This window comes from Bufo bufo, chromosome 4 (assembly GCF_905171765.1).
Source record: "Bufo bufo chromosome 4, aBufBuf1.1, whole genome shotgun sequence".
Lineage (NCBI taxonomy): Eukaryota > Metazoa > Chordata > Amphibia > Anura > Bufonidae > Bufo > Bufo bufo.
The window spans coordinates 633,734,013-633,758,878 of NC_053392.1; the positions used below are offsets into that span (position 1 = coordinate 633,734,013).

General features: G+C 48.3%; 1 protein-coding gene across 2 annotated transcripts in view; it reads right to left on the bottom strand.

Annotated features, from left to right (window-relative positions):
• Window positions 1–24,866, bottom strand: part of TTBK1 (tau tubulin kinase 1) — a 204,998-nt gene that overhangs the window by 60,745 nt on the left and 119,387 nt on the right. The window contains exons 5-13 of one of the 2 annotated variants that reach the window (XM_040430869.1): window positions 21,768–21,908; window positions 18,979–19,083; window positions 17,732–17,797; window positions 17,259–17,351; window positions 17,049–17,174; window positions 13,896–14,050; window positions 13,512–13,731; window positions 13,228–13,400; window positions 12,285–12,819 (exon numbers count right to left, since the gene is read on the bottom strand). In XM_040430869.1, the coding sequence (XP_040286803.1) occupies window positions 12,285–12,819; window positions 13,228–13,400; window positions 13,512–13,731; window positions 13,896–14,050; window positions 17,049–17,174; window positions 17,259–17,351; window positions 17,732–17,797; window positions 18,979–19,083; window positions 21,768–21,908 (1,614 nt within the window). The other variant, XM_040430870.1, reaches the window with a different exon arrangement.

Consider the following 24,866-nt stretch of genomic DNA (forward strand, 5'->3'; position numbering starts at 1 on the left):
ATACGGTGTAATATGGAATGATGGGAGTATACGGTGTAATATGGAATGATGGGGGTATATGGTGTAATATGGAATGATGGGGGTATACGGTGTAATATGGAATGATGGGGGTATATGGTGTAATATGGAATGATGGGGGTATACGGTGTAATATGGAATGATGGGGGTATATGGTGTAATATGGAATGATGGGGGTATATGGTGTAATATGGAATGATGGGGGTATACGGTGGAATATGGAATGATGGGGGGTATATGGAATGATGGGGGGTATACGGTGTAATATGGAATGATGGGGGGTATACGGTGTAATATGGAATGATGGGGGTATACGGTGTAATATGGAATGATGGGGGTATACGGTGTAATATGGAATGATGGGGTATACGGTGTAATATGGAATGATGGGGGGTATATGGTGTAATATGGAATGATGGGGGTATACGGTGTAATATGGAATGATGGGGGTATACGGTGTAATATGGAATGATGGGGGGTATATGGTGTAATATGGAATGATGGGGGTATACGGTGTAATATGGAATGATGGGGGTATACGGTGTAATATGGAATGATGGGGGCTTTACTGTGTAATATGGAATGATGGGGGTATACGGTGTAATATGGAATGATGGGGGTATACGGTGTAATATGGAATGATGGGGGTATACGGTGTAATATGGAATGATGGGGGTATACGGTGTAATATGGAATGATGGGGGTATACGGTGTAATATGGAATGATGGGGGGTATACGGTGTAATATGGAATGATGGGGGTATACGGTGTAATATGGAATGATGGGGGTATACGGTGTAATATGGAATGATGGGGGTATACGGTGTAATATGGAATGATGGGGGGTATACGGTGTAATATGGAATGATGGGGGTATATGGTGTAATATGGAATGATGGGGGTATATGGTGTAATATGGAATGATGGGGGTATACGGTGTAATATGGAATGATGGGGGTATACGGTGTAATATGGAATGATGGGGGTATACGGTGTAATATGGAATGATGGGGGTATATGGTGTAATATGGAATGATGGGGGTATATGGTGTAATATGGAATGATGGGGGGTATATGGAATGATGGGGGTATACGGTGTAATATGGAATGATGGGGGTATACGGTGTAATATGGAATGATGGGGGTATACGGTGTAATATGGAATGATGGGGGGTATACGGTGTAATATGGAATGATGGGGGTATATGGTGTAATATGGAATGATGGGGGTATACGGTGTAATATGGAATGATGGGGGTATACGGTGTAATATGGAATGATGGGGGGTATACGGTGTAATATGGAATGATGGGGGTATACGGTGTAATATGGAATGATGGGGGTATACGGTGTAATATGGAATGATGGGGGTATACGGTGTAATATGGAATGATGGGGGGTATACGGTGTAATATGGAATGATGGGGGTATATGGTGTAATATGGAATGATGGGGGTATACGGTGTAATATGGAATGATGGGGGTATATGGTGTAATATGGAATGATGGGGGTATACGGTGTAATATGGAATGATGGGGGTATACGGTGTAATATGGAATGATGGGGGTATACGGTGTAATATGGAATGATGGGGGTATATGGTGTAATATAGAATGATGGGGGTATACGGTGTAATATGGAATGATGGGGGTATACGGTGTAATATGGAATGATGGGGGTATACGGTGTAATATGGAATGATGGGGGGTATATGGCTTATATAGGGAGGTGACAAGGAAGGGTTGGGGATGATCATTAATAACATATTGCATATGGGGGGCTAGGGTATAAAACGAGAGAAGCGGGTGATGGGGGCGATCTCGGTACATCCTGGGTGTGGGCGGAGCGCGCCTCTATGATCCACCTGTAACACTGATGTCACTTCCTGCAGCGAGAGCGCGCATACTCCGTCATTCTATTTGCTGCTGTCCGTCCTTTTCTCAGCACACCTCTGATAAAGAGCCCTTTGGGTAGGGGGCTTAGAATGCATTGCGGGGGGCACAGTTAGGCACAGCAGGGTGGTATGGGGGGCGGGCAGATGGTGCAGGCGTGCAAAGTGAAGCATGCAGTTCTCGGTGCCCAGTTAATTCTTCCTTCTGCAGTGCAAATGGTCTCTCAGAGACCAATAACTGAAAGAAGACTGCGCAGCAAGATCCACAAAGTCCGTAGTCGTCTGAGTCTATCGCAGTGTCCAAGGTGGAAGCAGCGGCTGCGCAGGAAGCTCCGCGGGCCGAGATGAAGCAGCGGTAAGAGGGGAGAGAGTCTGGCTACAGGAAACTTTGGAGTGAGGCATGTGACTGATGCAGAGACATTGTCCTCGTTCAATCAGAATGGCAGAAGACACCGCTGTCTCCGACGTGGCACCCGTGTACAGCTCTAGTGCTGGTTTATAAAGGAAGAGAAGACGCAATCTTGGGCACACACTATACTGAACCCGTCTGACGACGCCAGGATTATCACTGGTGGTTTGTGGAGATGAGAAGGAAGGAGGACATCTCCAGAAATGGCAGGTGGAGGAGGTGGGCCCAGCCTTCACATGATTGTATTGCATTATATCAAGGCTCTTCGTTCCTCTGGGCCCTTGTGCCTCCCGTGGACAGCCCTGCACAGCTATGTTTTGTGAGTGAAGCGTGCCCACACCTGCTGAAGCTGAGAGCGGGAGATACGCAGCACAGAGGGCACCAGTCTGTGGTTACCAGCAGGCAGAGGTGGGTGCCGACGGTGAGGCAGACGTATGGGACTGCTCTCTGCAGAGCGGCTGCGCTGGATGAAGGTGCCTGTAGGATGTGGGTAATGCTCTGTCTCCAGTGTAGAGGATGAGAAGACGGAAGATGCCAGTCTACGAAGGGGGCTGTACCTCGGCATGGGGTGCTGGGAGAGCCTGTCCTCCTCCAGCTGAAAAACATCAAGAAGAGCGGAGGGAAAGGAGTCAGGCAATGAAGAGACTTTCTTCCTGCTTCTAGCTACGTGTTGCGTTAGTGCATGCTGTGGGCGTCTTCGGCGGGCACCCTGTGTCGGCCTGCACCTCCTGCCCCTCCTCCCCCTTAGCTGGGAGTGGGTGAGATCTGAGGAGCAGTCAGAATACAGCAGTTTTATTGGATGGCATGAGGCAGGAATGACGTGAGCATGCGCTCGAGCTGCACAGTGAGGTCAGTGTTACTCATCCGGTATGTGGTCTCCTTTTGAGCCAGTAATCTCCCCTACAGCCCTCCCATAAAGAACACAAGCTGATCACCCAACTCCAGTTAACGTGTTACAGGTGACAAGTGCCCAGGGCCTACCCCGACAGCACGGTGGAGTGGAAGAGTGGAACGGTGGAGAACAGTCCCAGTCGTCAGTGTGGAGCCAGTGCACATTATACACACAGGAGAATATTACAGTGTTACAGTCAGACAAACACAAGACGGCCATCCCTCATGCTACACATGGCTGTAGATGGGAAATCCTGTAAGAGAGGACCACCTTCACTGGGGAGAGGTCTACGACACTAAAGTGCAAGCGGTACAATGTCAGGCATTCAGCAGGTACCATTACTGAACATCTCATGGAAGGAACAGTGTGAGGAGGGGACTGCCGTCATTCACCAGGAACAGAAAGAGAAACCCACATAGAAAAGAAGGCAAAGAAGTCCTCAGGAGGTATTTAGGGATGAAGACTGTTCCTGGTGAATACCAATGGGAAGGAATCTACCAAACATCACTGTAAATGTAGCCTAACACTACAGCACAATATATCACAACTACTACTACATAGCCCACCACACAATGTCACAACTACTACGTAACCCAGCACACAACGTCACAACTACTACATAGCCCACCACACAATGTCACAACTACTATGTAACCAACCACAGAATGTCCCAACTACTACGTAACCCACCACACAATGTCACAGCTACTACATAACCCACCACACAATGTCACAACTACTATGTAACCAACCACAGAATGTCACAGCTACTACATAACCCACCACACAACGTCACAACTACTACATAGCCCACCACACAATGTCACAACTACTATGTAACCAACCACAGAATGTCCCAACTACTACGTAACCCACCACACAATGTCACAGCTACTACATAACCCACCACACAATGTCACAACTACTATGTAACCAACCACAGAATGTCACAGCTACTACATAGCCCACCACACAATGTCACAACTACTACATAGCCCACCACACAATGTCACAACTACTATGTAACCAACCACAGAATGTCCCAACTACTACGTAACCCACCACACAATGTCACAGCTACTACATAACCCACCACACAATGTCACAACTACTATGTAACCAACCACAGAATGTCACAGCTACTACATAGCCCACCACACAATGTCACAACTACTACGTAACCCAGCACACAACGTCACAACTACTACATAACCCACCACACAATGTCACAACTACTATGTAACCAACCACAGAATGTCACAACTACTACATAACACACCACACAATGTCACAACTACTAAGTAAACCAACACACAATGTCACAGCTACTACATAACCCACCACACAATGTCACAACTACTACGTAACCCAGCACACAATCTCACAACTATTATGTAACTCGGCACACAATGTCACAACTACTATGTAACCAACCACAGAATGTCACAGCTACTACATAAGCCACCACACAATGTCACAATTACTACGTAACTCGGCACACAATGTCACCTACTATTATGTAACCCAGCACACAATGTCACAACTATTATGTAACCCACAACACAATCTCACAACTACTACATAACCCAGCACACAACGTCACAACTACTACATAACCCAGCACACAATGTCACAACTATTATGTAACTCGGCACACAATGTCACAACTACTATGTAACCAACCACACAATGTCACAGCTACTACATAACCCAGCACAATGTCACAACTACTACGTAACTCGGCACACAATGTCACAACTACTACATAGCCCACCACACAATGTCATAGCTACTACATAACCCAGCACACAATGTCATAGCTACTACATAACCCACCACAGAATGTCACAGCTACTACGTAACCCAGCACAATGTCACAACTACTATGTAATCAACCACAGAATGTCACAACTACTATGTAACCAACCACACAATGTCACAACTACTACATAGCCCACCACACAATGTCACAACTACTACATAACCCAGTACACAATGTCACAACTACTACGTAGCTTACCACACAATGTCACAACTACTACGTAGCCCACCACACAATGTCACAACTACTATGTAACCAACCACAGAATGTCCCAACTACTACGTAACCCACCACACAATGTCACAGCTACTACATAACCCACCACACAATGTCACAACTACTATGTAACCAACCACAGAATGTCACAGCTACTACATAGCCCACCACACAATGTCACAACTACTACATAGCCCACCACACAATGTCACAACTACTATGTAACCAACCACAGAATGTCCCAACTACTACGTAACCCACCACACAATGTCACAGCTACTACATAACCCACCACACAATGTCACAACTACTATGTAACCAACCACAGAATGTCACAGCTACTACATAGCCCACCACACAATGTCACAACTACTACGTAACCCAGCACACAACGTCACAACTACTACATAACCCACCACACAATGTCACAACTACTATGTAACCAACCACAGAATGTCACAACTACTACATAACACACCACACAATGTCACAACTACTAAGTAAACCAACACACAATGTCACAGCTACTACATAACCCACCACACAATGTCACAACTACTACGTAACCCAGCACACAATGTCACAACTATTATGTAACTCGGCACACAATGTCACAACTACTATGTAACCAACCACAGAATGTCACAGCTACTACATAAGCCACCACACAATGTCACAATTACTACGTAACTCGGCACACAATGTCACCTACTATTATGTAACCCAGCACACAATGTCACAACTATTATGTAACCCACAACACAACGTCACAACTACTACATAACCCAGCACACAATGTCACAACTATTATGTAACTCGGCACACAATGTCACAACTACTATGTAACCAACCACACAATGTCACAGCTACTACATAACCCAGCACAATGTCACAACTACTACGTAACTCGGCACACAATGTCACAACTACTACATAGCCCACCACACAATGTCATAGCTACTACATAACCCAGCACACAATGTCATAGCTACTACATAACCCACCACAGAATGTCACAGCTACTACGTAACCCAGCACAATGTCACAACTACTATGTAATCAACCACAGAATGTCACAACTACTATGTAACCAACCACACAATGTCACAACTACTACATAGCCCACCACACAATGTCACAACTACTACATAACCCAGTACACAATGTCACAACTACTACGTAGCTTACCACACAATGTCACAACTACTACGTAGCCCACCACACAATGTCACAACTACTACATAACCCACCACAGAATGTCACAGCTACTACGTAACCCAGCACACAATGTCACAACTACTACGTAACTCAGCACACAATGTCACAGCTACTACATAGCCCACTACACAATGCCACCGCTACAATATAACCTATCATTCAATGCCTCAAACTACAATATAACCCTGCTATGTGACAACTACAATATAACCCTTCACACAACATGACAACTACAATATGTCCCATCATACAATGTCACAAGTACTACATAAAGAACCACACAATGTGATAACTACGTACAATATTATCCTTTATACAATGTCACAACTACAATATAACCCTTCATACAACATCACATCTACAATAAAATCTTTCATAAAGTGACATCTACAATATAACCTTTAATACAATGTCCCATCTACGAAATAACCCTTCAAACAAACAATGTCACATCTACAATATAACGCTTTATACAGTCACATCTACAATATAACCCTTCCTACAGTCACATCTATAATATAACCCTTTATACAAAGTCCCGACTACAATATAACCCCTTCATACAGTGCCGCATCTACCATAAAACCCTTCATACAATATTCCATCTACAATATAACCCTTCATACAATGTCACATCTACAATATAATCCTTCATACAGTCACATCTACAATATAACCCATTATGTAATGTACCATCTACAATATAACCCTTCACACAATGTCACATCTACAAGATAACCCATCATACAGTCACGTCTAAAATATAATCCTTTATACAGTCACATCTACAATAGAACCCTTCATACAGTCACATCTATAATATAACCCTTCATACAATGTCACTTCTACAATAGAACCCTTCATACAGTCACGTCTACAATATAACCCTTCATACAGTCACATCTACAATATAACCCATCATACAGTCACATCTACAATATAACCCTTCATACAATGTCACATCTACAATATAACCCTTCATACAATGTCACTTCTACAATAGAACCCTTCATACAGTCATATCTACAATATAACCATTCATACAATGTCACTTCTACAATAGAACCTTTCATACAGTCACATCTACAATATAACCCTTCCTACAGTCACATCTATAATATAACCCTTTATACAAAGTCACGACTACAATATAACCCCTTCATACAGTGCCGCATCTACCATATAACCCTTCATACAATGTCACATCTACAATATAACCCATCATACAGTCACATCTACAATATAACCCATCATGTAATGTACCATCTACAATATAACCCTTCATACAATGTCACATCTACAAGATAACCTTTCATACAATGTCACATCTACAATATAATCCTTCATGTAATGTACCATCTACAATATAACCCATAATACAATGCCACATCTACAATATAACCCATCATACAGTCACATCTACAATATAATCCTTCATACAGTCACATCTACAATATAACCCATCATACAGTCACATCTACAATATAACCCTTCATACAATGTTTCATCTACAATATAACCCATCATACAGTCACATCTACAATATAACCCTTTATACAGTAACATCTACAATATAACCCTTCATTACAATGTCACATCTACAATATAACCCTTCCTACAGTCACATCTATAATATAACCCTTTATACAAAGTCACGACTACAATATAACCCCTTCATACAGTGCCGCATCTACCATATAACCCTTCATACAATGTCACATCTACAATATAACCTATCATACAGTCACATCTACAATATAACCCATCATGTAATGTACCATCTACAATATAACCCTTCATACAATGTCACATCTACAAGATAACCTTTCATACAATGTCACATCTACAATATAATCCTTCATGTAATGTACCATCTACAATATAACCCATCATACAATGCCACATCTACAATATAACCCATCATACAGTCACATCTACAATATAATCCTTCATACAGTCACATCTACAATATAACCCTTCATACAATGTTTCATCTACAATATAACCCATCATACAGTCACATCTACAATATAACCCTTTATACAGTAACATCTACAATATAACCCTTCATTACAATGTCACATCTACAATATAACCCTTCATACAGTCACATCTACAATATAATCCTTCATACAGTCACATCTACAATATAACCCTTCATACAATGTTTCATCTACAATATAACCCATCATACAGTCACATCTACAATATAACCCTTTATACAGTAACATCTACAATATAACCCTTCATTACAATGTCACATCTACAATATAACCCTTCATACAGTCACATCTACAATATAACCCTTCATACAGTCACATCTACAATATAACCCTTTGTGGCGAAACCTACCTCGCCACTGGGTTTTGGAGAGGCCTGTTTATCAGCCTCTTGCCTCAGGATTATGGCCCATACTAACTTTTAAACCCCTGAACCTATTCAAGTGAATTTTGGATAGGTTTGTCCCCAAGTTATACTGTTTAAATTGATGTAAGTTATATGTATGGCCAATGTAAACTCACAAAGTTGTAACAATTTATAATAAGTGTAACTTGTCAGCTTGGGAGGAAAATGCTGGGTGTGTTTCTATTGTGCCATTGTCCCATTGTGTGTTTAAATGGTGATGTCTGTCCACATGTGTATTGGTGATTTCTCTTTGTCTTGAGAGATAATTGGATTACGCCTCAGGTGTCTCCAGGGCAGAGAGGAGGAAACCATGATGCATTGTGGGGATGTATTGTCTCTGTGTATCCTACAGTGCTGCATATCTGTCCTATGTCACAGTCTTCATTCTGGTCCCCTAGGGGCGTGTACACCAGATGGGCTTGGTTGTTTTATACCTCCCTGTATTTGCAAACAACTGTAATAAAAACCAGGCTGGGTGTGCCAGGACCTCAGACCACTGCTTGACCCTCAACACAGAGCCTTGTCTCGTTATTGGGGGGATCCGCTGTATGCTGTTAGAGACTGATTGCCAGGAGTGTAAGCTGATTCCTGTTCGTCTGCTAGCAGCTATTTTGTATCCAGTTCGGGAGTTTGGTGTCCTGCAGTAGCTGTGCCTGTCTCTCAGAAAGGGGCACATCGCCTAAACGGATTTTAACCCCTTGTCTGCTGAAACGGTCCGTTACATTGGTGGCAAGCAGCGGGATCGTTCCTACAGCCAGAAGAACAGCTACAGGAGACACCATTTCTTTGGATTTTACAACTTAAGGGCAACGCATATCTCAGTACAGCGACCCTAAAAGCACCAGGATGGAACCAGCAGTGGAGTACAGATACTCTGTGGAGGAATTTGACCGTATGATGTGGTTGCGGCTGAACTTCTTCGGACCCAATCCAGCTGAGAAATATGTGAAGTTCGTGAGGAGTCTAGTGTTCAAGACCCTACTATACCGGGCAGAAGGTGACGGTCAGCTGCCACGTTGGGTGGACCTCCATCGGAAGTTACAGTTGCGGGACAGAGGGAGCTCAGTCTCCTCTCCCCAGCGGCAGAGTGTCCAGCAGGGAATTGGGAGCCCAGTCTCCATTCCCCAGCGGCAGTGTGAATTGCAGGGAATTGGGAGCCCAGTCTCCATTCCCCATCGGCAGTGTGAAGTGCAGGGAGAGGAGAGCAGCGTCCTCCCTCCCCAGCGGCAGGCTGAGTTACAGGGGGCAGAGGTAGTTGTTCCTGCCCCCCAGCAGCAGAGTGATATGCCGGGAAGGCAGTGTGAAGTGCAGGGAGAGGAGAGCAGCGTCCTCCCTCCCCAGCGGCAGGCTGAGTTACAGGGGGCAGAGGTAGTTGTTCCTGCCCCCCAGCGGCAGAGTGATATGCCGGGAAGGCTGTGTGAAATGCAGGGAGAGGAGAGCAGCGTCCTCCCTCCCCAGCGGCAGGCTGAGTTACAGGGGGCAGAGGTAGTTGTTCCTGCCCCCCAGCAGCAGAGTGATTTTTTGGGAATGGGAGCCCAGTCTCCATTCCCCAGCGGCAGAGTGTCCAGCAGGGAATAGAGAGCCCAGTCTCCTTTCCCCAGCAGCAGGACACTGTATTGGGAGCGGAGACGGTCGGTCGCCCTCCCCAGCGGCTGGAAGTATGTATGGGAGAGGAGCTCGTTACCCCCTCTCCCCAGCGGCAGCTTAACGCACCAGGGGGAGACAGTAAGCCCCACAACAGTGAAGATGGGACCGTGGTCTCTGCACTTACAGCACAGGGGGTAGAGACAGTCGGTCTCCCCCTCCAACAACCAGGCTCCAACCAGGCTTCTTCCATGGTAATGCTGGCACCAGGGCAGAGTACCGCTGATACCTGCCCACAAAGCAACCTCCACTCCAAGCCAGGGAGCAACACAGAGACCGGGAGTACCAGCTACCAACCTAACCTTGGGGGACTCACTGGACAGAGACAGGCTACCAAATGCAACAGGTCCAGTATTGGGTTGTGGGTGGGCTGCCAGACTAACTCAGGTACCGACCGGCATGAGGTCAGGTATCTGGTTAGTCTTCCCTGGGGGGGGGGGGGGGGAGATGTGTGGCGAAACCAACCTCGCCACTGGGTTTTGGAGAGGCCTGTTTATCAGCCTCTTGCCTCAGGATTATGGTCCATACTAACTTTTAAACCCCTGAACCTATTCAAGTGAATTTTGGATAGGTTTGTCCCCAAGTTATACTGTTTAAATTGATGTAAGTTATATGTATGGCCAATGTAAACTCACAAAGTTGTAACAATCTATAATAAGTGTAACTTGTCAGCTTGGGAGGAATATGCTGGGTGTGTTTCTATTGTGCCATTGTCCCATTGTGTGTTTAAATGGTGATGTCTGTCCTGTTATATCCACATGTGTATTTGTGATTTCTCTTTGTCTTGAGAGATAATTGGATTACGCCTCGGGTGTCTCCAGGGCAGAGAGGAAGAAACCATGATGCATTGTGGGGATGTATTGTCTCTGTGTATCCTACAGTGCTGCATATCTGTCCTATGTCACAGTCTTCATTCTGGTCCCCTAGGGGCGTGTACACCAGATGGGCTTGGTTGTTTTATACCTCCCTGTGGGCGGACCTGTATTTGCAAACAACTGTAATAAAAACCAGGCTGGGTGTGCCAGGACCTCAGACCACTGCTTGACCCTCAACACGGAGCCTTGTCTCGTTATTGGGGGGATCCGCTGTATGCTGTTAGAGACTGATTGCCAGGAGTGTAAGCTGATTCCTGTTCGTCTGCTAGCAGCTATTCGTGAGGTTCCAGTTTGGAGCGCTACTTTGTATCCAGTTTGGGAGTTTGGTGTTCTGCAGTAGCTGAGCCTGTCTCTCAGAAAGGGGCACATCGCCTAAACGGATTTTAACCCCTTGTCTGCTGAAACGGTCCGTTACACCCTTCATTACAATGTCACATCTACAAGAGAACCCATCATACAATGTCACATCTACAATAGAACCCTTCATACAATGTCACATCTACAATAGAACCCATCATACATATACTCTACCTTCTACCTTTCTGGACGTAGCTCATGTTGGTTTCTCATTATAACTCCTTCATATAAATATGTTATGACTCCAGGTAACCGCCCATCTGATATAACCCCTTATGCTTCAACCACATTTAACACCCCCTATATAACCCCTTATTACCACTTCCAGTACCACATATACTGTATCACTCATATCACCCTTTACCTCCAGGATCACCATGTTCTACCTTTGAACCAACAGGAGAGAATAAGGAGGTCTTTATACTAGTAATGACACCTGGCCAAATCCTTACATAGATATATGGTTAGTAGTATCGTCACCTGCTCTTCCGAGCAATGCAGCGGTCAGTCGGTAGCCTCTTTGGTCATCTCTTACCTGTCTCTGAGGTCCTGTGGGATCAGACTCCCTCCTTCGCTGTCGTGTTGCTGATGCTGAATGGGAGTGGGATGGACTGGCCGGTGGGAGTTCTGCCCTGTTCTCCTCATTTCGGGAGGATGTTTCTTCCTCAGCTACAGTCTGCATGGCACGGGGCCTTACTTCGTGTACTTTTGGCCTTACTGCTGCATCTGCCCCCCCAGACTTTCGTCTTTCTTCCCCATCATCCAAGGGTCGAAGTTCTTCGGGCTCCTCATCTGTTGTGCCTGAGGTTGTTGGCTCTGCCCCAGGGTGGAAGTCCTTCAGCTCAGTCTCTTTGTCAATGATAACCCATTCCTTGCTGTCAAAGTCCTCCTCCTCTGCAAGTGGTACAGAGCGGAATGCGTTACTCAGGGCTTCGTGCTCTACAGACGCTGAAACCTCCATACGGCCACTGGCTTGTCGGTCAACCTGACCTGTATCAATGGACAACATCTGAGCTGGTTGTGAAGAGCATACTTGGCGTGAAGGCGATGCTGGCAGGTCCATGCGGGATCTGGAGGAGAAAAACAAATAGAACTAGAATAAAGAAAGTCCAAAAGACTGACCAATGTGACATGAGAAGGAGCATCCCCACAGGTCTCACTTTTTAAACTTTGCTGAGAGCCATGGGAGTCTACCATGAACATCTTACAAATGAAGGTAACCAATGGGATCTCTTGTAGGTGACCAGAAATAAGTGAACCTGAACGGGTAGAGCATGACACACTGGTTGTGTGGGGAAATTGATGTCCTGGAGAAACTTTACAGTACCAGTGATTCTGCTGCAGGACACACTATGGCTGAGGAGATTGCTCATGTATGGACTTGACCTGCAGCATCTTTATGAAAATCACCACAAGAACATAGGGCAAGAAGTATACCTGACCCCTCAGCTGTCCTGCACCTTTTCCTGGGATCTCACCTCCTCTCTGGGAGATCCGCTCGCTCAGCCGTGGACAGCCGGTCTGATTCAGGGCTGTTGATGCGCCTGTAACGTAGGGAACGGGCCTGTGTGTTGGGAGACTCTGGAGGAGCCCGGATGGGAGAACTAGGACAACCATGTCGACTCTGTTCATCTTCCATTAGGCATTGTGTCTAGGGAGAGGAAACCACAAGCAGGACTATTAAGTCATGTCATGTAAGGATGAGCAGAGAAACTTCCCAGTACTAGCACCACCAACGCTCCTCACAGAGGTGACCACGTACCTTGCTGATACTAATTCTTAGCTTGTTCCGATTCACATCCGTCTCCTCCCAAACCTCAGTGTCATTAAAGCCAACATTGGGGACCTGACCAGTGATGTCTGCTGGCCGGCCAGGAAGGACAGGGGGCGCATTCTCCTGGTCACTGAGGTGCTCTCCCTGCAGGACATCTTCAGTGTTCTCGCGGAGTAAGTCTCCTGGAACTGGTGTCACATTAACGACTCTGAAAGAAACAGAAGAATAAAGGGTTAATACATTAAGAAAGGATAGGGATAAGTGTGATCCTTGGAAACTTGGGAAATGTAATACAGCCCTCAAATCAGAGAAGACGATAAGGAAGAACTGATGCAACCCGACAACTCCCCAAACAAAGGAGACCCTTCTTACCCAAACATGGCGGCCGTCTGTCGTGTGTTCTGCTGTGGAGGTGTAGACGTACTGGTGGACAGTAAAATGTCAGTCCCTCCCTTCTCCCAGTCAAAGGCCTCATTCTCCGTAATTCCACGTTCCTTCATACTATTCTCAAACACGGTCATGATCATCTGCAGTGAGAAGAAGTGAGTGCAGCAGCCAGGACACGCTCACATGGGGAGTCAGCAACCTCTATATATCCGACCACAGATGGGCAATGGTACATGGGAGGCACACACCGTGTACTGACATATTCAGCATTTCTATCTCCTCCTGCCCCCGGTGTATGGTCTCGTACCCCCAGTAGTCACTGCACACACCGTGTACTGACATATTCAGCATTTCTACCTCCTCCTGCCCCCGGTGTATGGTCTCGTACCCCCAGCAGTGACCGCACGCACCGTGTACTGACATATTCAGCATTTCTACCTCTTCCTGCCCCCGATGTATGGTCTCGTACCCCCAGCAGTGACCGCACACACCGTGTACTGACATATTCAGCATTTCTACCTCCTCCTGCCCCCGGTGTATGGTCTCGTACCCCCAGCAGTGACTGCACACACCGTGTACTGACATATTCAGCATTTCTACCTCGTCCTGCCCCCGGTGTATGGTCTCGTACCCCCAGTAGTGACCGCACACACCGTGTACTGACATATTCAGCATTTCTATCTACTCCTGCCCCCGGTGTATGGTCTCTTACCCCCAGTAGTGACCGCACACACCGTTTACTGACATATTCAGCATTTCTACCTCCTCCTGCCCCCGGTGTATGGTCTCGTACCCCCAGTAGTGACCGCACACACCGTGTACTGACATATTCAGCATTTCTACCTCCTCCTGCCCCCGGTGTATGGTCTCGTACCCCCAGTAGTGACCGCACACACCGTGTACTGACATATTCAGCATTTCTACCTCCTCCTGCCCCCGGTGTATGGTCTCGTACCCCCGGTGTATGGTCTCGTACCCCCAGTAGTGACCGCACACACCGTGTACTGACATATTCAGCATTTCTACCTGCTCCAGCCCCCGGTGTATGGTCTCGTACCCCCAGCATTGACCGCACACACCGTGTACTGACATATTCAGCATTTCTATCTCCTCTTGCCCCCGGTGTATGGTCTCGTACCCCCAGCATTGACCGCACACACCGTGTACTGACATATTCAGCATTTCTACCTCCTCCTGCCCCCGGTGCATGGTCTCGTACCCCCAGTAGTGACCGCACACACCGTGTACTGACATATTCAGCATTTCTACCTCCTCCTGCTCCCGGTGTATGGTCTCGTACCCCCAGTAGTCACTGCACACACCGTGTACTGACATATTCAGCATTTCTACCTCTTCCTGCCCCCGATGTATGGTCTCGTACCCCCAGTAGTCACTGCACACACCGTGTACTGACATATTCAGCATTTCTACCTCTTCCTGCCCCCGATGTATGGTCTCGTACCCCCAGCAGTGACCGCACACACCGTGTACTGACATATTCAGCATTTCTACCTCTTCCTGCCCCCGATGTATGGTCTCGTACCCCCAGCAGTGACCGCACAAACTGTGTACTGACATATTCAGCATTTCTATCTCCTCCTGCCCCCGGTGTATGGTCTCGTACCCCCAGTAGTGACCGCACACACCGTGTACTGACATATTCAGCATTTCTACCTGCTCCAGCCCCCGGTGTATGGTCTCGTACCCCCAGTAGTGACCGCACACACCGTGTACTGACATATTCAGCATTTCTACCTGCTCCAGCCCCCGGTGTATGGTCTCGTACCCCCAGCATTGACCGCACACACCGTGTACTGACATATTCAGCATTTCTACCTCCTCCTGCCCCCGGTGTATGGTCTCGTACCCCCAGCAGTGACCGCACACACCGTGTACTGACATATTCAGCATTTCTACCTCTTCCTGCCCCCGATGTATGGTCTCGTACCCCCAGTAGTGACCGCACACACCGTGTACTGACATATTCAGCATTTCTACCTGCTCCAGCCCCCGGTGTATGGTCTCGTACCCCCAGCAGTGACCGCACACACCGTGTACTGACATATTCAGCATTTCTACCTCCTCCTGCCCCCAGTGTATGGTCTCGTACCCCCAGCAGTGACCGCACAAACTGTGTACTGACATATTCAGCATTTCTATCTCCTCCTGCCCCCGGTGTATGGTCTCGTACCCCCAGTAGTGACCGCACACACCGTGTACTGACATATTCAGCATTTCTACCTGCTCCAGCCCCCGGTGTATGGTCTCGTACCCCCAGCAGTGACCGCACGCACCGTGTACTGACATATTCAGCATTTCTACCTCCTCCTGCCCCCGGTGTATGGTCTCGTACCCCCAGCAGTGACCGCACACACCGTGTACTGACATATTCAGCATTTCTACCTCCTCCTGCCCCCGGTGTATGGTCTCGTACCCCCGGTGTATGGTCTCGTACCCCCGGTGTATGGTCTCATACCCCCAGTAGTGACCGCACACACCGTGTACTGACATATTCAGCATTTCTATCTCCTCCTGCCCCCGGTGTATGGTCTCGTACCCCCAGTAGTGACCGCACACACCGTGTACTGACATATTCAGCATTTCTACCTGCTCCAGCCCCCGGTGTATGGTCTCGTACCCCCAGCATTGACCGCACACACCGTGTACTGACATATTCAGCATTTCTACCTCCTCCTGCCCCCGGTGTATGGTCTCGTACCCCCAGCAGTGACCGCACACACCGTGTACTGACATATTCAGCATTTCTATCTCCTCCTGCCCCCGGTGTATGGTCTCGTACCCCCAGTAGTGACCGCACACACCGTGTACTGACATATTCAGCATTTCTACCTGCTCCAGCCCCCGGTGTATGGTCTCGTACCCCCAGCAGTGACTGCACACACTGTGTACTGACATATTCAGCATTTCTACCTCCTCCTGCCCCCGGTGTATGGTCTCGTACCCCCAGCAGTGACTGCACACACCGTGTTCTGCATTTACAAGGGTTCCTCTATTGGAACTCCCCTTCTCATCTATAGGGGGCGATATTAAGGGAATATTTTGCTTTTAGAGGGGGTACAGTCTCTACATTTCACTTCCTTTCTGTGTATTCCTATCGGGGTGAGGACAAGGTGTTACCTGGTAGTCTGGCTTAGTGAAGTAGTCCAGATTGGAGATGTGCTCCAGGAAGAGGTGGAATTCTGATGGCATGTGCTTCAGCAGCATCCGGTGGTCGTATTTCTCCTTGATCATGCCCACCTGCTCCTGTGGACAAGAGAAAGTGACGTGGTCAGTGTACAGGACGTGGGCGCTAGCTGCAGGACACATCACCTTCTCTCTAGATCTTACCTTGTCCTTGATCTTCCTCCAGGGCAGCTGGCCCACTGCAAACTCCACCAGCATATAGAATAATGACCATAGGTCATCGTGTCGCCCCATCTCCTGGAAGAGCAAGAGACATAAGAGGTGACGTCCTCATCACACCCACTGCATTAATATGGGTACTCTAGTCAGGGCACTGACAGGAAGGGGGCTCTGACCTAACCGAAGCACAACAACTAATGAGGAGCTTCTGTACAGGGTCAACCATATTTACAATCATTATTGGCAATGACATTGCGTCCCTTATGTCACAGGACCCGTGCAGCCCGAGTCTAACTCCCAGGATCCGCAGCCTTGGGTGGGATGTCTCACCGATATTCACCCCTTCTGCTCCGCCAGCTCTGGATTTACTTCACATCAGGAAAGCTGACAGCGAGAATTCATGAATTGACCGGGGCTGGAGCAGTAGAAGACCCCCACAACCCAGGTGTCACACTTACCCTGTTCTTGTGTGCGTTGACGGAAGCGTAGCGGACAGTCCCTCGGAATCCAGCCACGTTTCGAGGCTGTGGGGGAGGATGTAGAGAAGTGATAAGTGCAGAGCAGACTATGGGCCGATGACCATGCAGCCAGAAGAGATGAGCCCTCCGTGTCCACCGTGCGTTCTTCTATGCCTCACGTGATGCTAGTTCAATGTGCTGGTCATGGAATCCTCAGACCCATCAACGCTCCTTTACATCACACCACATTCATCAAAATGTCCCCCCTACTACTGTAGAGCCCACCACCCTCGAGAACGCTGGTAGCTTATATACCTTGTGGATGGGAGCAGACCCACTACCACCTCCCGCTCTGGCTGCCTCCATGGAACTTTCCCCGTTTTGTGTGTTCAGCATCAACAAAGACCTATATGTTTCCATGGTTACAGACTACAATCATACCCCGTGCAGTCTAATTCTTCCATTTGCCTGATTTACTGCAACCTGGTGGTCTTTCCGCCGACCACCAGGTTGTAGTACACAACGTGGACACTGGGGGCAGTACTGAGGACTGAACCTCCATATTCTATGTGTCCTCTACTGCTGTTGGACTACAATGGCCAGCATGGACATGGCGGCCGCTGACGATTAATGTGTTCTGTCTCACCTGTGTAATCATGAGTTAACCCCATATCCCCCCGCCGCCCCCTCTGAACCGCACTCACGAGGCACTGAGGCCAATCATCCCCTCAATGTGTATTAAATAAAAAAGACACAAAGAATAAAAAAATCGGAAATCATCAGAAATGAACAAAACACTAGAAGAAGGATTCGGGCGCAGTCAGTCCATACAGACAACAGATATGAGTTCCACAAGGACAGCCACCCAGCTTTCCCAGACTCCTGATACTTCCCGGGAAGCTGTGATGACGGCCGCCCCTGCAGGACTTGTATCTGCTGGGGACTAGTGGAAACGTCCAGTGCTGAAGGCTGTAACGTCTCTCTGATCCCCATCACTCAATCCAGGCACAAATGTGACATATCAGAAAGCAGAACGAGAGGATGAATGATGGACACTCACACTGCACGTCCCAGTCGCCAAAACTAAACCGCGGCGCAACGGCTCGAAAAATAAACTGAAAAACAGAAAGAATAAAATAATGGAAACCAAACAATTCATCAACGTCAAATGAGCAACAAAAGGCCCCGATAAGAGTGGCACATGGCGCGGCTCCTCGCTCACCCCCGCAGCCGTCAGGCCCACTCACCGGCCGGACCTCCCCGTTGGTGTTGGTGTACTGCCGTGCCAAACCGAAGTCCAGCATGAAGCACTTCCTGTACGTGGAGGGGAGTCGCCCCATGGCAAAGTTAGACTGCGGAGCAAAGAGATCACAGTAAGTCAGGATCTGCAGAAGAGCATTCACGTCTCTGCACAAAACGCAGGTCCAACAGAAGAAGACAAAAACCAAAACACAGACTACAGTGCACATAACGGCAAGCAGCTCTGACACCGAAATAAGTCAGAAGGTCAGAGGATACCTCCACACATCACCACTCCAGCAGATACCTCCACACATCATCCCTTCAGAAGATACCTCCACACATCACCACTCCATCAGATACCTCCACACATCACCCCTCCAGAAGATACCTCCACACATCACCACTCCAGCAGATACCTCCACACATCACCACTCCAGCAGATACCTCCACACATCACCACTCCAGCAGATACCTCCACACATCACCACTACATCAGATACCTCCACACATCACCACTCCAGCAGATACCTCCACACATCATCCCTTCAGAAGATACCTCCACACATCACCACTCCAGCAGATACCTCCACACATCATCCCTCCAGCAGATACCTCCACACATCACCACTCCAGCAGATACCTCCACACATCACCACTCCAGCAGATACCTCCACACATCATCCCTCCATCAGATACCTCCACACATCATCCCTCCATCAGATACCTCCACACATCATCCCTCCATCAGATACCTCCACACATCACCACTCCAGCAGATACCTCCACACAATCACCACTCCAGCAGATACCTCCACACATCACCACTCCAGCAGATATCTCCACACATCACCACTCTAGCAGATACCTCCACACATCATCCCTCCATCAGATACCTCCACACATCCTCCCTCCATCAGATACCTCCACACATCACCACTCCAGCAGATACCTCCACACATCACCACTCCAGCAGATATCTCCACACATCACCACTCTAGCAGATACCTCCACACATCATCCCTCCATCAGATACCTCCACACATCCTCCCTCCATCAGATACCTCCACACATCACCACTCCAGCAGATACCTCCACACATCACCACTCCAGCAAATACCTCCACACATCACCACTCCAGCAGATACCTCCACACATCACCACTCCAGCAGATACCTCCACACATCATCCCTCCATCAGATACCTCCACACATCACCACTCCAGCAGATATCTCCACACATCACCACTCTAGCAGGTACCTCCACACATCACCACTCCAGCAGATATCTCCACACATCACCACTCTAGCAGATACCTCCACACATCACCACTCTAGCAGATACCTCCACACATCACCACTCCAGCAAATACCTCCACACATCACCACTCTAGCAGGTACCTCCACACATCACCACTCCAGCAGATATCTCCACACATCATCCCTCCATCAGATACCTCCACACATCATCCCTCCATCAGATACCTCCACACATCATCCCTCCATCAGATACCTCCACACATCACCACTCCAGCAAATACCTCCACACATCACCACTCCAGCAGATACCTCCACACATCACTACTCCAGAAGATACCTCCACACATCACCACTCCAGCAAATACCTCCACACATCACCACTCTAGCAGGTACCTCCACACATCACCACTCCAGCAGATATCTCCACACATCATCCCTCCATCAGATACCTCCACACATCATCCCTCCATCAGATACCTCCACACATCACCACTCCAGCAAATACCTCCACACATCACCACTCCAGCAGATACCTCCACACATCACCACTCCAGCAGATATCTCCACACATCACCACTCTAGCAGATACCTCCACACATCACCACTCCAGCAGATACCTACACACATCACCACTCCAGCAGATACCTCCACACATCACCACTCCAGCAGATACCGCCACACATCACTACTCCAGCAGATACCTCCACACATCATCCCTCCATCAGATACCTCCACACATCATCCCTCCATCAGATACCTCCACACATCATCCCTCCATCAGATACCTCCACACATCATCCCTCCATCAGATACCTCCACACATCATCCCTCCATCAGATACCTCCACACATCACCACTCCAGCAGATACCTCCACACATCACCACTCCAGCAGATACCTCCACACATCACCACTCCAGCAGATACCTCCACACATCACCACTCCAGCAGATACCTCCACACATCACCACTCCAGCAGATACCTCCACACATCACCACTCTAGCAGATACCTCCACACATGATCCCTCCATTAGATACCTCCACACATCCTCCCTCCGGCAGATACCTCCACACATCCACCCTCTGGCAGATACCTCCACACATCACCACTCCACACATCCACCCTCCAGCAGATACCTCCACACATCCTCCCTGTGTGGAGGTATCTGCTGGAGGGTGGATGTGTGGAGGTATCTGCTAGAGGTATCCTATTGCTGGGACCCCCATTGATCACGAGATACCCCAAGCAGCCCCCGTGAAATGAACAGAGCGCGCTGGCTGTGTATGGGTGTGGCATCTCTATGGGAGTTCTGGATACAGCGGAGCTCTCAAACTCTCGTAGAAATGAATAGAGCGGCCACACGCATGTGCAACCGACTGCTCAATTCATTCCAGGGGGGCTGCAGGGGATATGGGTCCCCCTTTCTTGTGATCGGTGGGGGTCCCAATGGTAGGAACCTCACTGATCTGATAGGGGATAACTTCTAATAACCAGAATACCCCTTTAAGCCCCTGTTGCACCCAGGATATAAAACTCACAGGTTTGATGTCACGGTGCAGGAAGCCCACAGAGTGAATGGAATCTATAGACTCAAGGATCTGTTTTCCCAGTCGCAGAGTGGTGCTCATGGTGAAGGTGCCGCGGGGCTGACTCCTGCGCAGATCTGCCAAGTTCCGGCCCTGTGACCAAATCAACATAATCAGTAACTGTAGCGTCAAGCAGGCAGCAGGAGGCTGATCCTGTCACATACAGTGTCCATGAAATAATCATGGTGCTTTCTACACAGCAATCTGACATTATAGATACCGAACTATACAGCACCATATACACACCAAGAAAGACTGCATCGTGTGGCTGTGCCAATCCCCCTGCAGACACCTGCTATACCCAGTGCTATACTACCTCTACCCTCTAGTCTCCGACTCCAAACCCTCTGCTGACACCTGCTATACCCAGTGCTATACTACCTCTATCCTCTAGTCTCCATCAACTCCAAACCCTCTGCTGACACCTGCTATACCCGGTGCTATAATACCTCTACCCTCTAGTCTCCATCAACTCCAAACCCTCTGCAGACACCTGCTATACCCGGTGCTATACTACCTCTACCCTCTAGTCTCCATCAACCTCAAACCCTCTGCAGACACCTGCTATACCCGGTGCTATAATACCTCTACCCTCTAGTCTCCATCAACTCCAAACCCTCTGCTGACACCTGCTATGCCCGGTGCTATAATACCTCTACCCTCTAGTCTCCATCAACTCCAAACCCTCTGCAGACACCTGCTATACCCGGTGCTATACTACCTCTACCCTCTAGTCTCCATCAACTCCAAACCCTCTGCTATCACCTGCTATACCCGGTGCTATAATACCTCTACCCTCTAGTCTCCATCAACCTCAAACCCTCTGCAGACACCTGCTATACCCGGTGCTATAATACCTCTACCCTCTAGTCTCCATCAACTCCAAACCCTCTGCAGACACCTGCTATACCCGGTGCTATACTACCTCTACCCTCTAGTCTCCATCAACTCCAAACCCTCTGCAGACACCTGCTATACCCGGTGCTATACTACCTCTACCCTCTAGTCTCCATCAACTCCAAACCCTCTGCTGACACCTGCTATACCGGGTGCTATAATACCTCTACCCTCTAGTCTCCATCAACGTCAAACCCTCTGCTGACACCTGCTATACCCGGTGCTATACTACCTCTACCCTCTAGTCTCCATCAACTCCAAACCCTCTGCTGACACCTGCTATACCCGGTGCTATACTACCTCTATCCTCTAGTCTCCATCAACCTCAAACCCTCTGCAGACACCTGCTATACCCGGTGCTATAATACCTCTACCCTCTAGTCTCCATCAACTCCAAACCCTCTGCAGACACCTGCTATACCCGGTGCTATAATACCTCTACCCTCTAGTCTCCATCAACGTCAAACCCTCTGCTGACACCTGCTATACCCGGTGCTATACTACCTCTACCCTCTAGTCTCCATCAACTCCAAAGCCCCTGCTGACACCTGCTATACCCGGTGCTATACTACCTCTACCCTCTAGTCTCCATCAACTCCAAACCCTCTGCAGACATCTGCTATACCTGGTGCTATACTACCTCTACCCTCTAGTCTCCATCAACTCCAAACCCTCTGCAGACATCTGCTATACCCGGTGCTATAATACCTCTACCCTCTAGTCTCCATCAACTCCAAACCCTCTGCGGACACCTGCTATACCCGGTGCTATACTACCTCTACCCTCTAGTCTCCATCAACTCCAAACCCTCTGCAGACACCTGCTATACCGGGTGCTATAATACCTCTACCCTCTAGTCTCCATCAACGTCAAACCCTCTGCTGACACCTGCTATACCGGGTGCTATAATACCTCTACCCTCTAGTCTCCATCAACTCCAAACCCTCTGCTGACACCTGCTATACCTGGTGCTATAATACCTCTACCCTCTAGTCTCCATCAACTCCAAAGCCTCCGCTGACACCTGCTATACCCGGTGCTATAATACCTCTACCCTCTAGTCTCCATCAACTCCAAACCCTCTGCTGACACCTGCTATACCCGGTGCTATACTACCTCTACCCTCTAGTCTCCATCAACTCCAAACCCTCTGCTGACACCTGCTATACCCGGTGCTATACTACCTCTACCCTCTAGTTTCCATCAACTCCAAAGCCCCTGCTGACACCTGCTATACCTGGTGCTATAATACCTCTACCCTCTAGTCTCCATCAACTCCAAACCCTCTGCAGACACCTGCTACACCGGGTGCTATAATACCTCTACCCTCTAGTCTCCATCAACTCCAAACCCTCTGCAGACACCTGCTATACCCGGTGCTATACTACCTCTACCCTCTAGTCTCCATCAACTCCAAACCCTCTGCTGACACCTGCTATACCGGGTGCTATAATACCTCTACCCTCTAGTCTCCATCAACGTCAAACCCTCTGCTGACACCTGCTATACCCGGTGCTATAATACCTCTACCCTCTAGTCTCCATCAACTCCAAAGCCCCTGCTGACACCTGCTATACCCGGTGCTATACTACCTCTACCCTCTAGTCTCCATCAACTCCAAACCCTCTGCAGACATCTGCTATACCTGGTGCTATACTACCTCTACCCTCTAGTCTCCATCAACTCCAAACCCTCTGCAGACATCTGCTATACCCGGTGCTATAATACCTCTACCCTCTAGTCTCCATCAACTCCAAACCCTCTGCTGACACCTGCTATACCCGGTGCTATACTACCTCTACCCTCTAGTCTCCATCAACTCCAAACCCTCTGCAGACACCTGCTATACCGGGTGCTATAATACCTCTACCCTCTAGTCTCCATCAACGTCAAACCCTCTGCTGACACCTGCTATACCGGGTGCTATAATACCTCTACCCTCTAGTCTCCATCAACTCCAAACCCTCTGCTGACACCTGCTATACCCGGTGCTATACTACCTCTACCCTCTAGTCTCCATCAACTCCAAACCCTCTGCAGACACCTGCTATACCGGGTGCTATAATACCTCTACCCTCTAGTCTCCATCAACCTCAAACCCTCTGCAGACACCTGCTATACCTGGTGCTATAATACCTCTACCCTCTAGTCTCC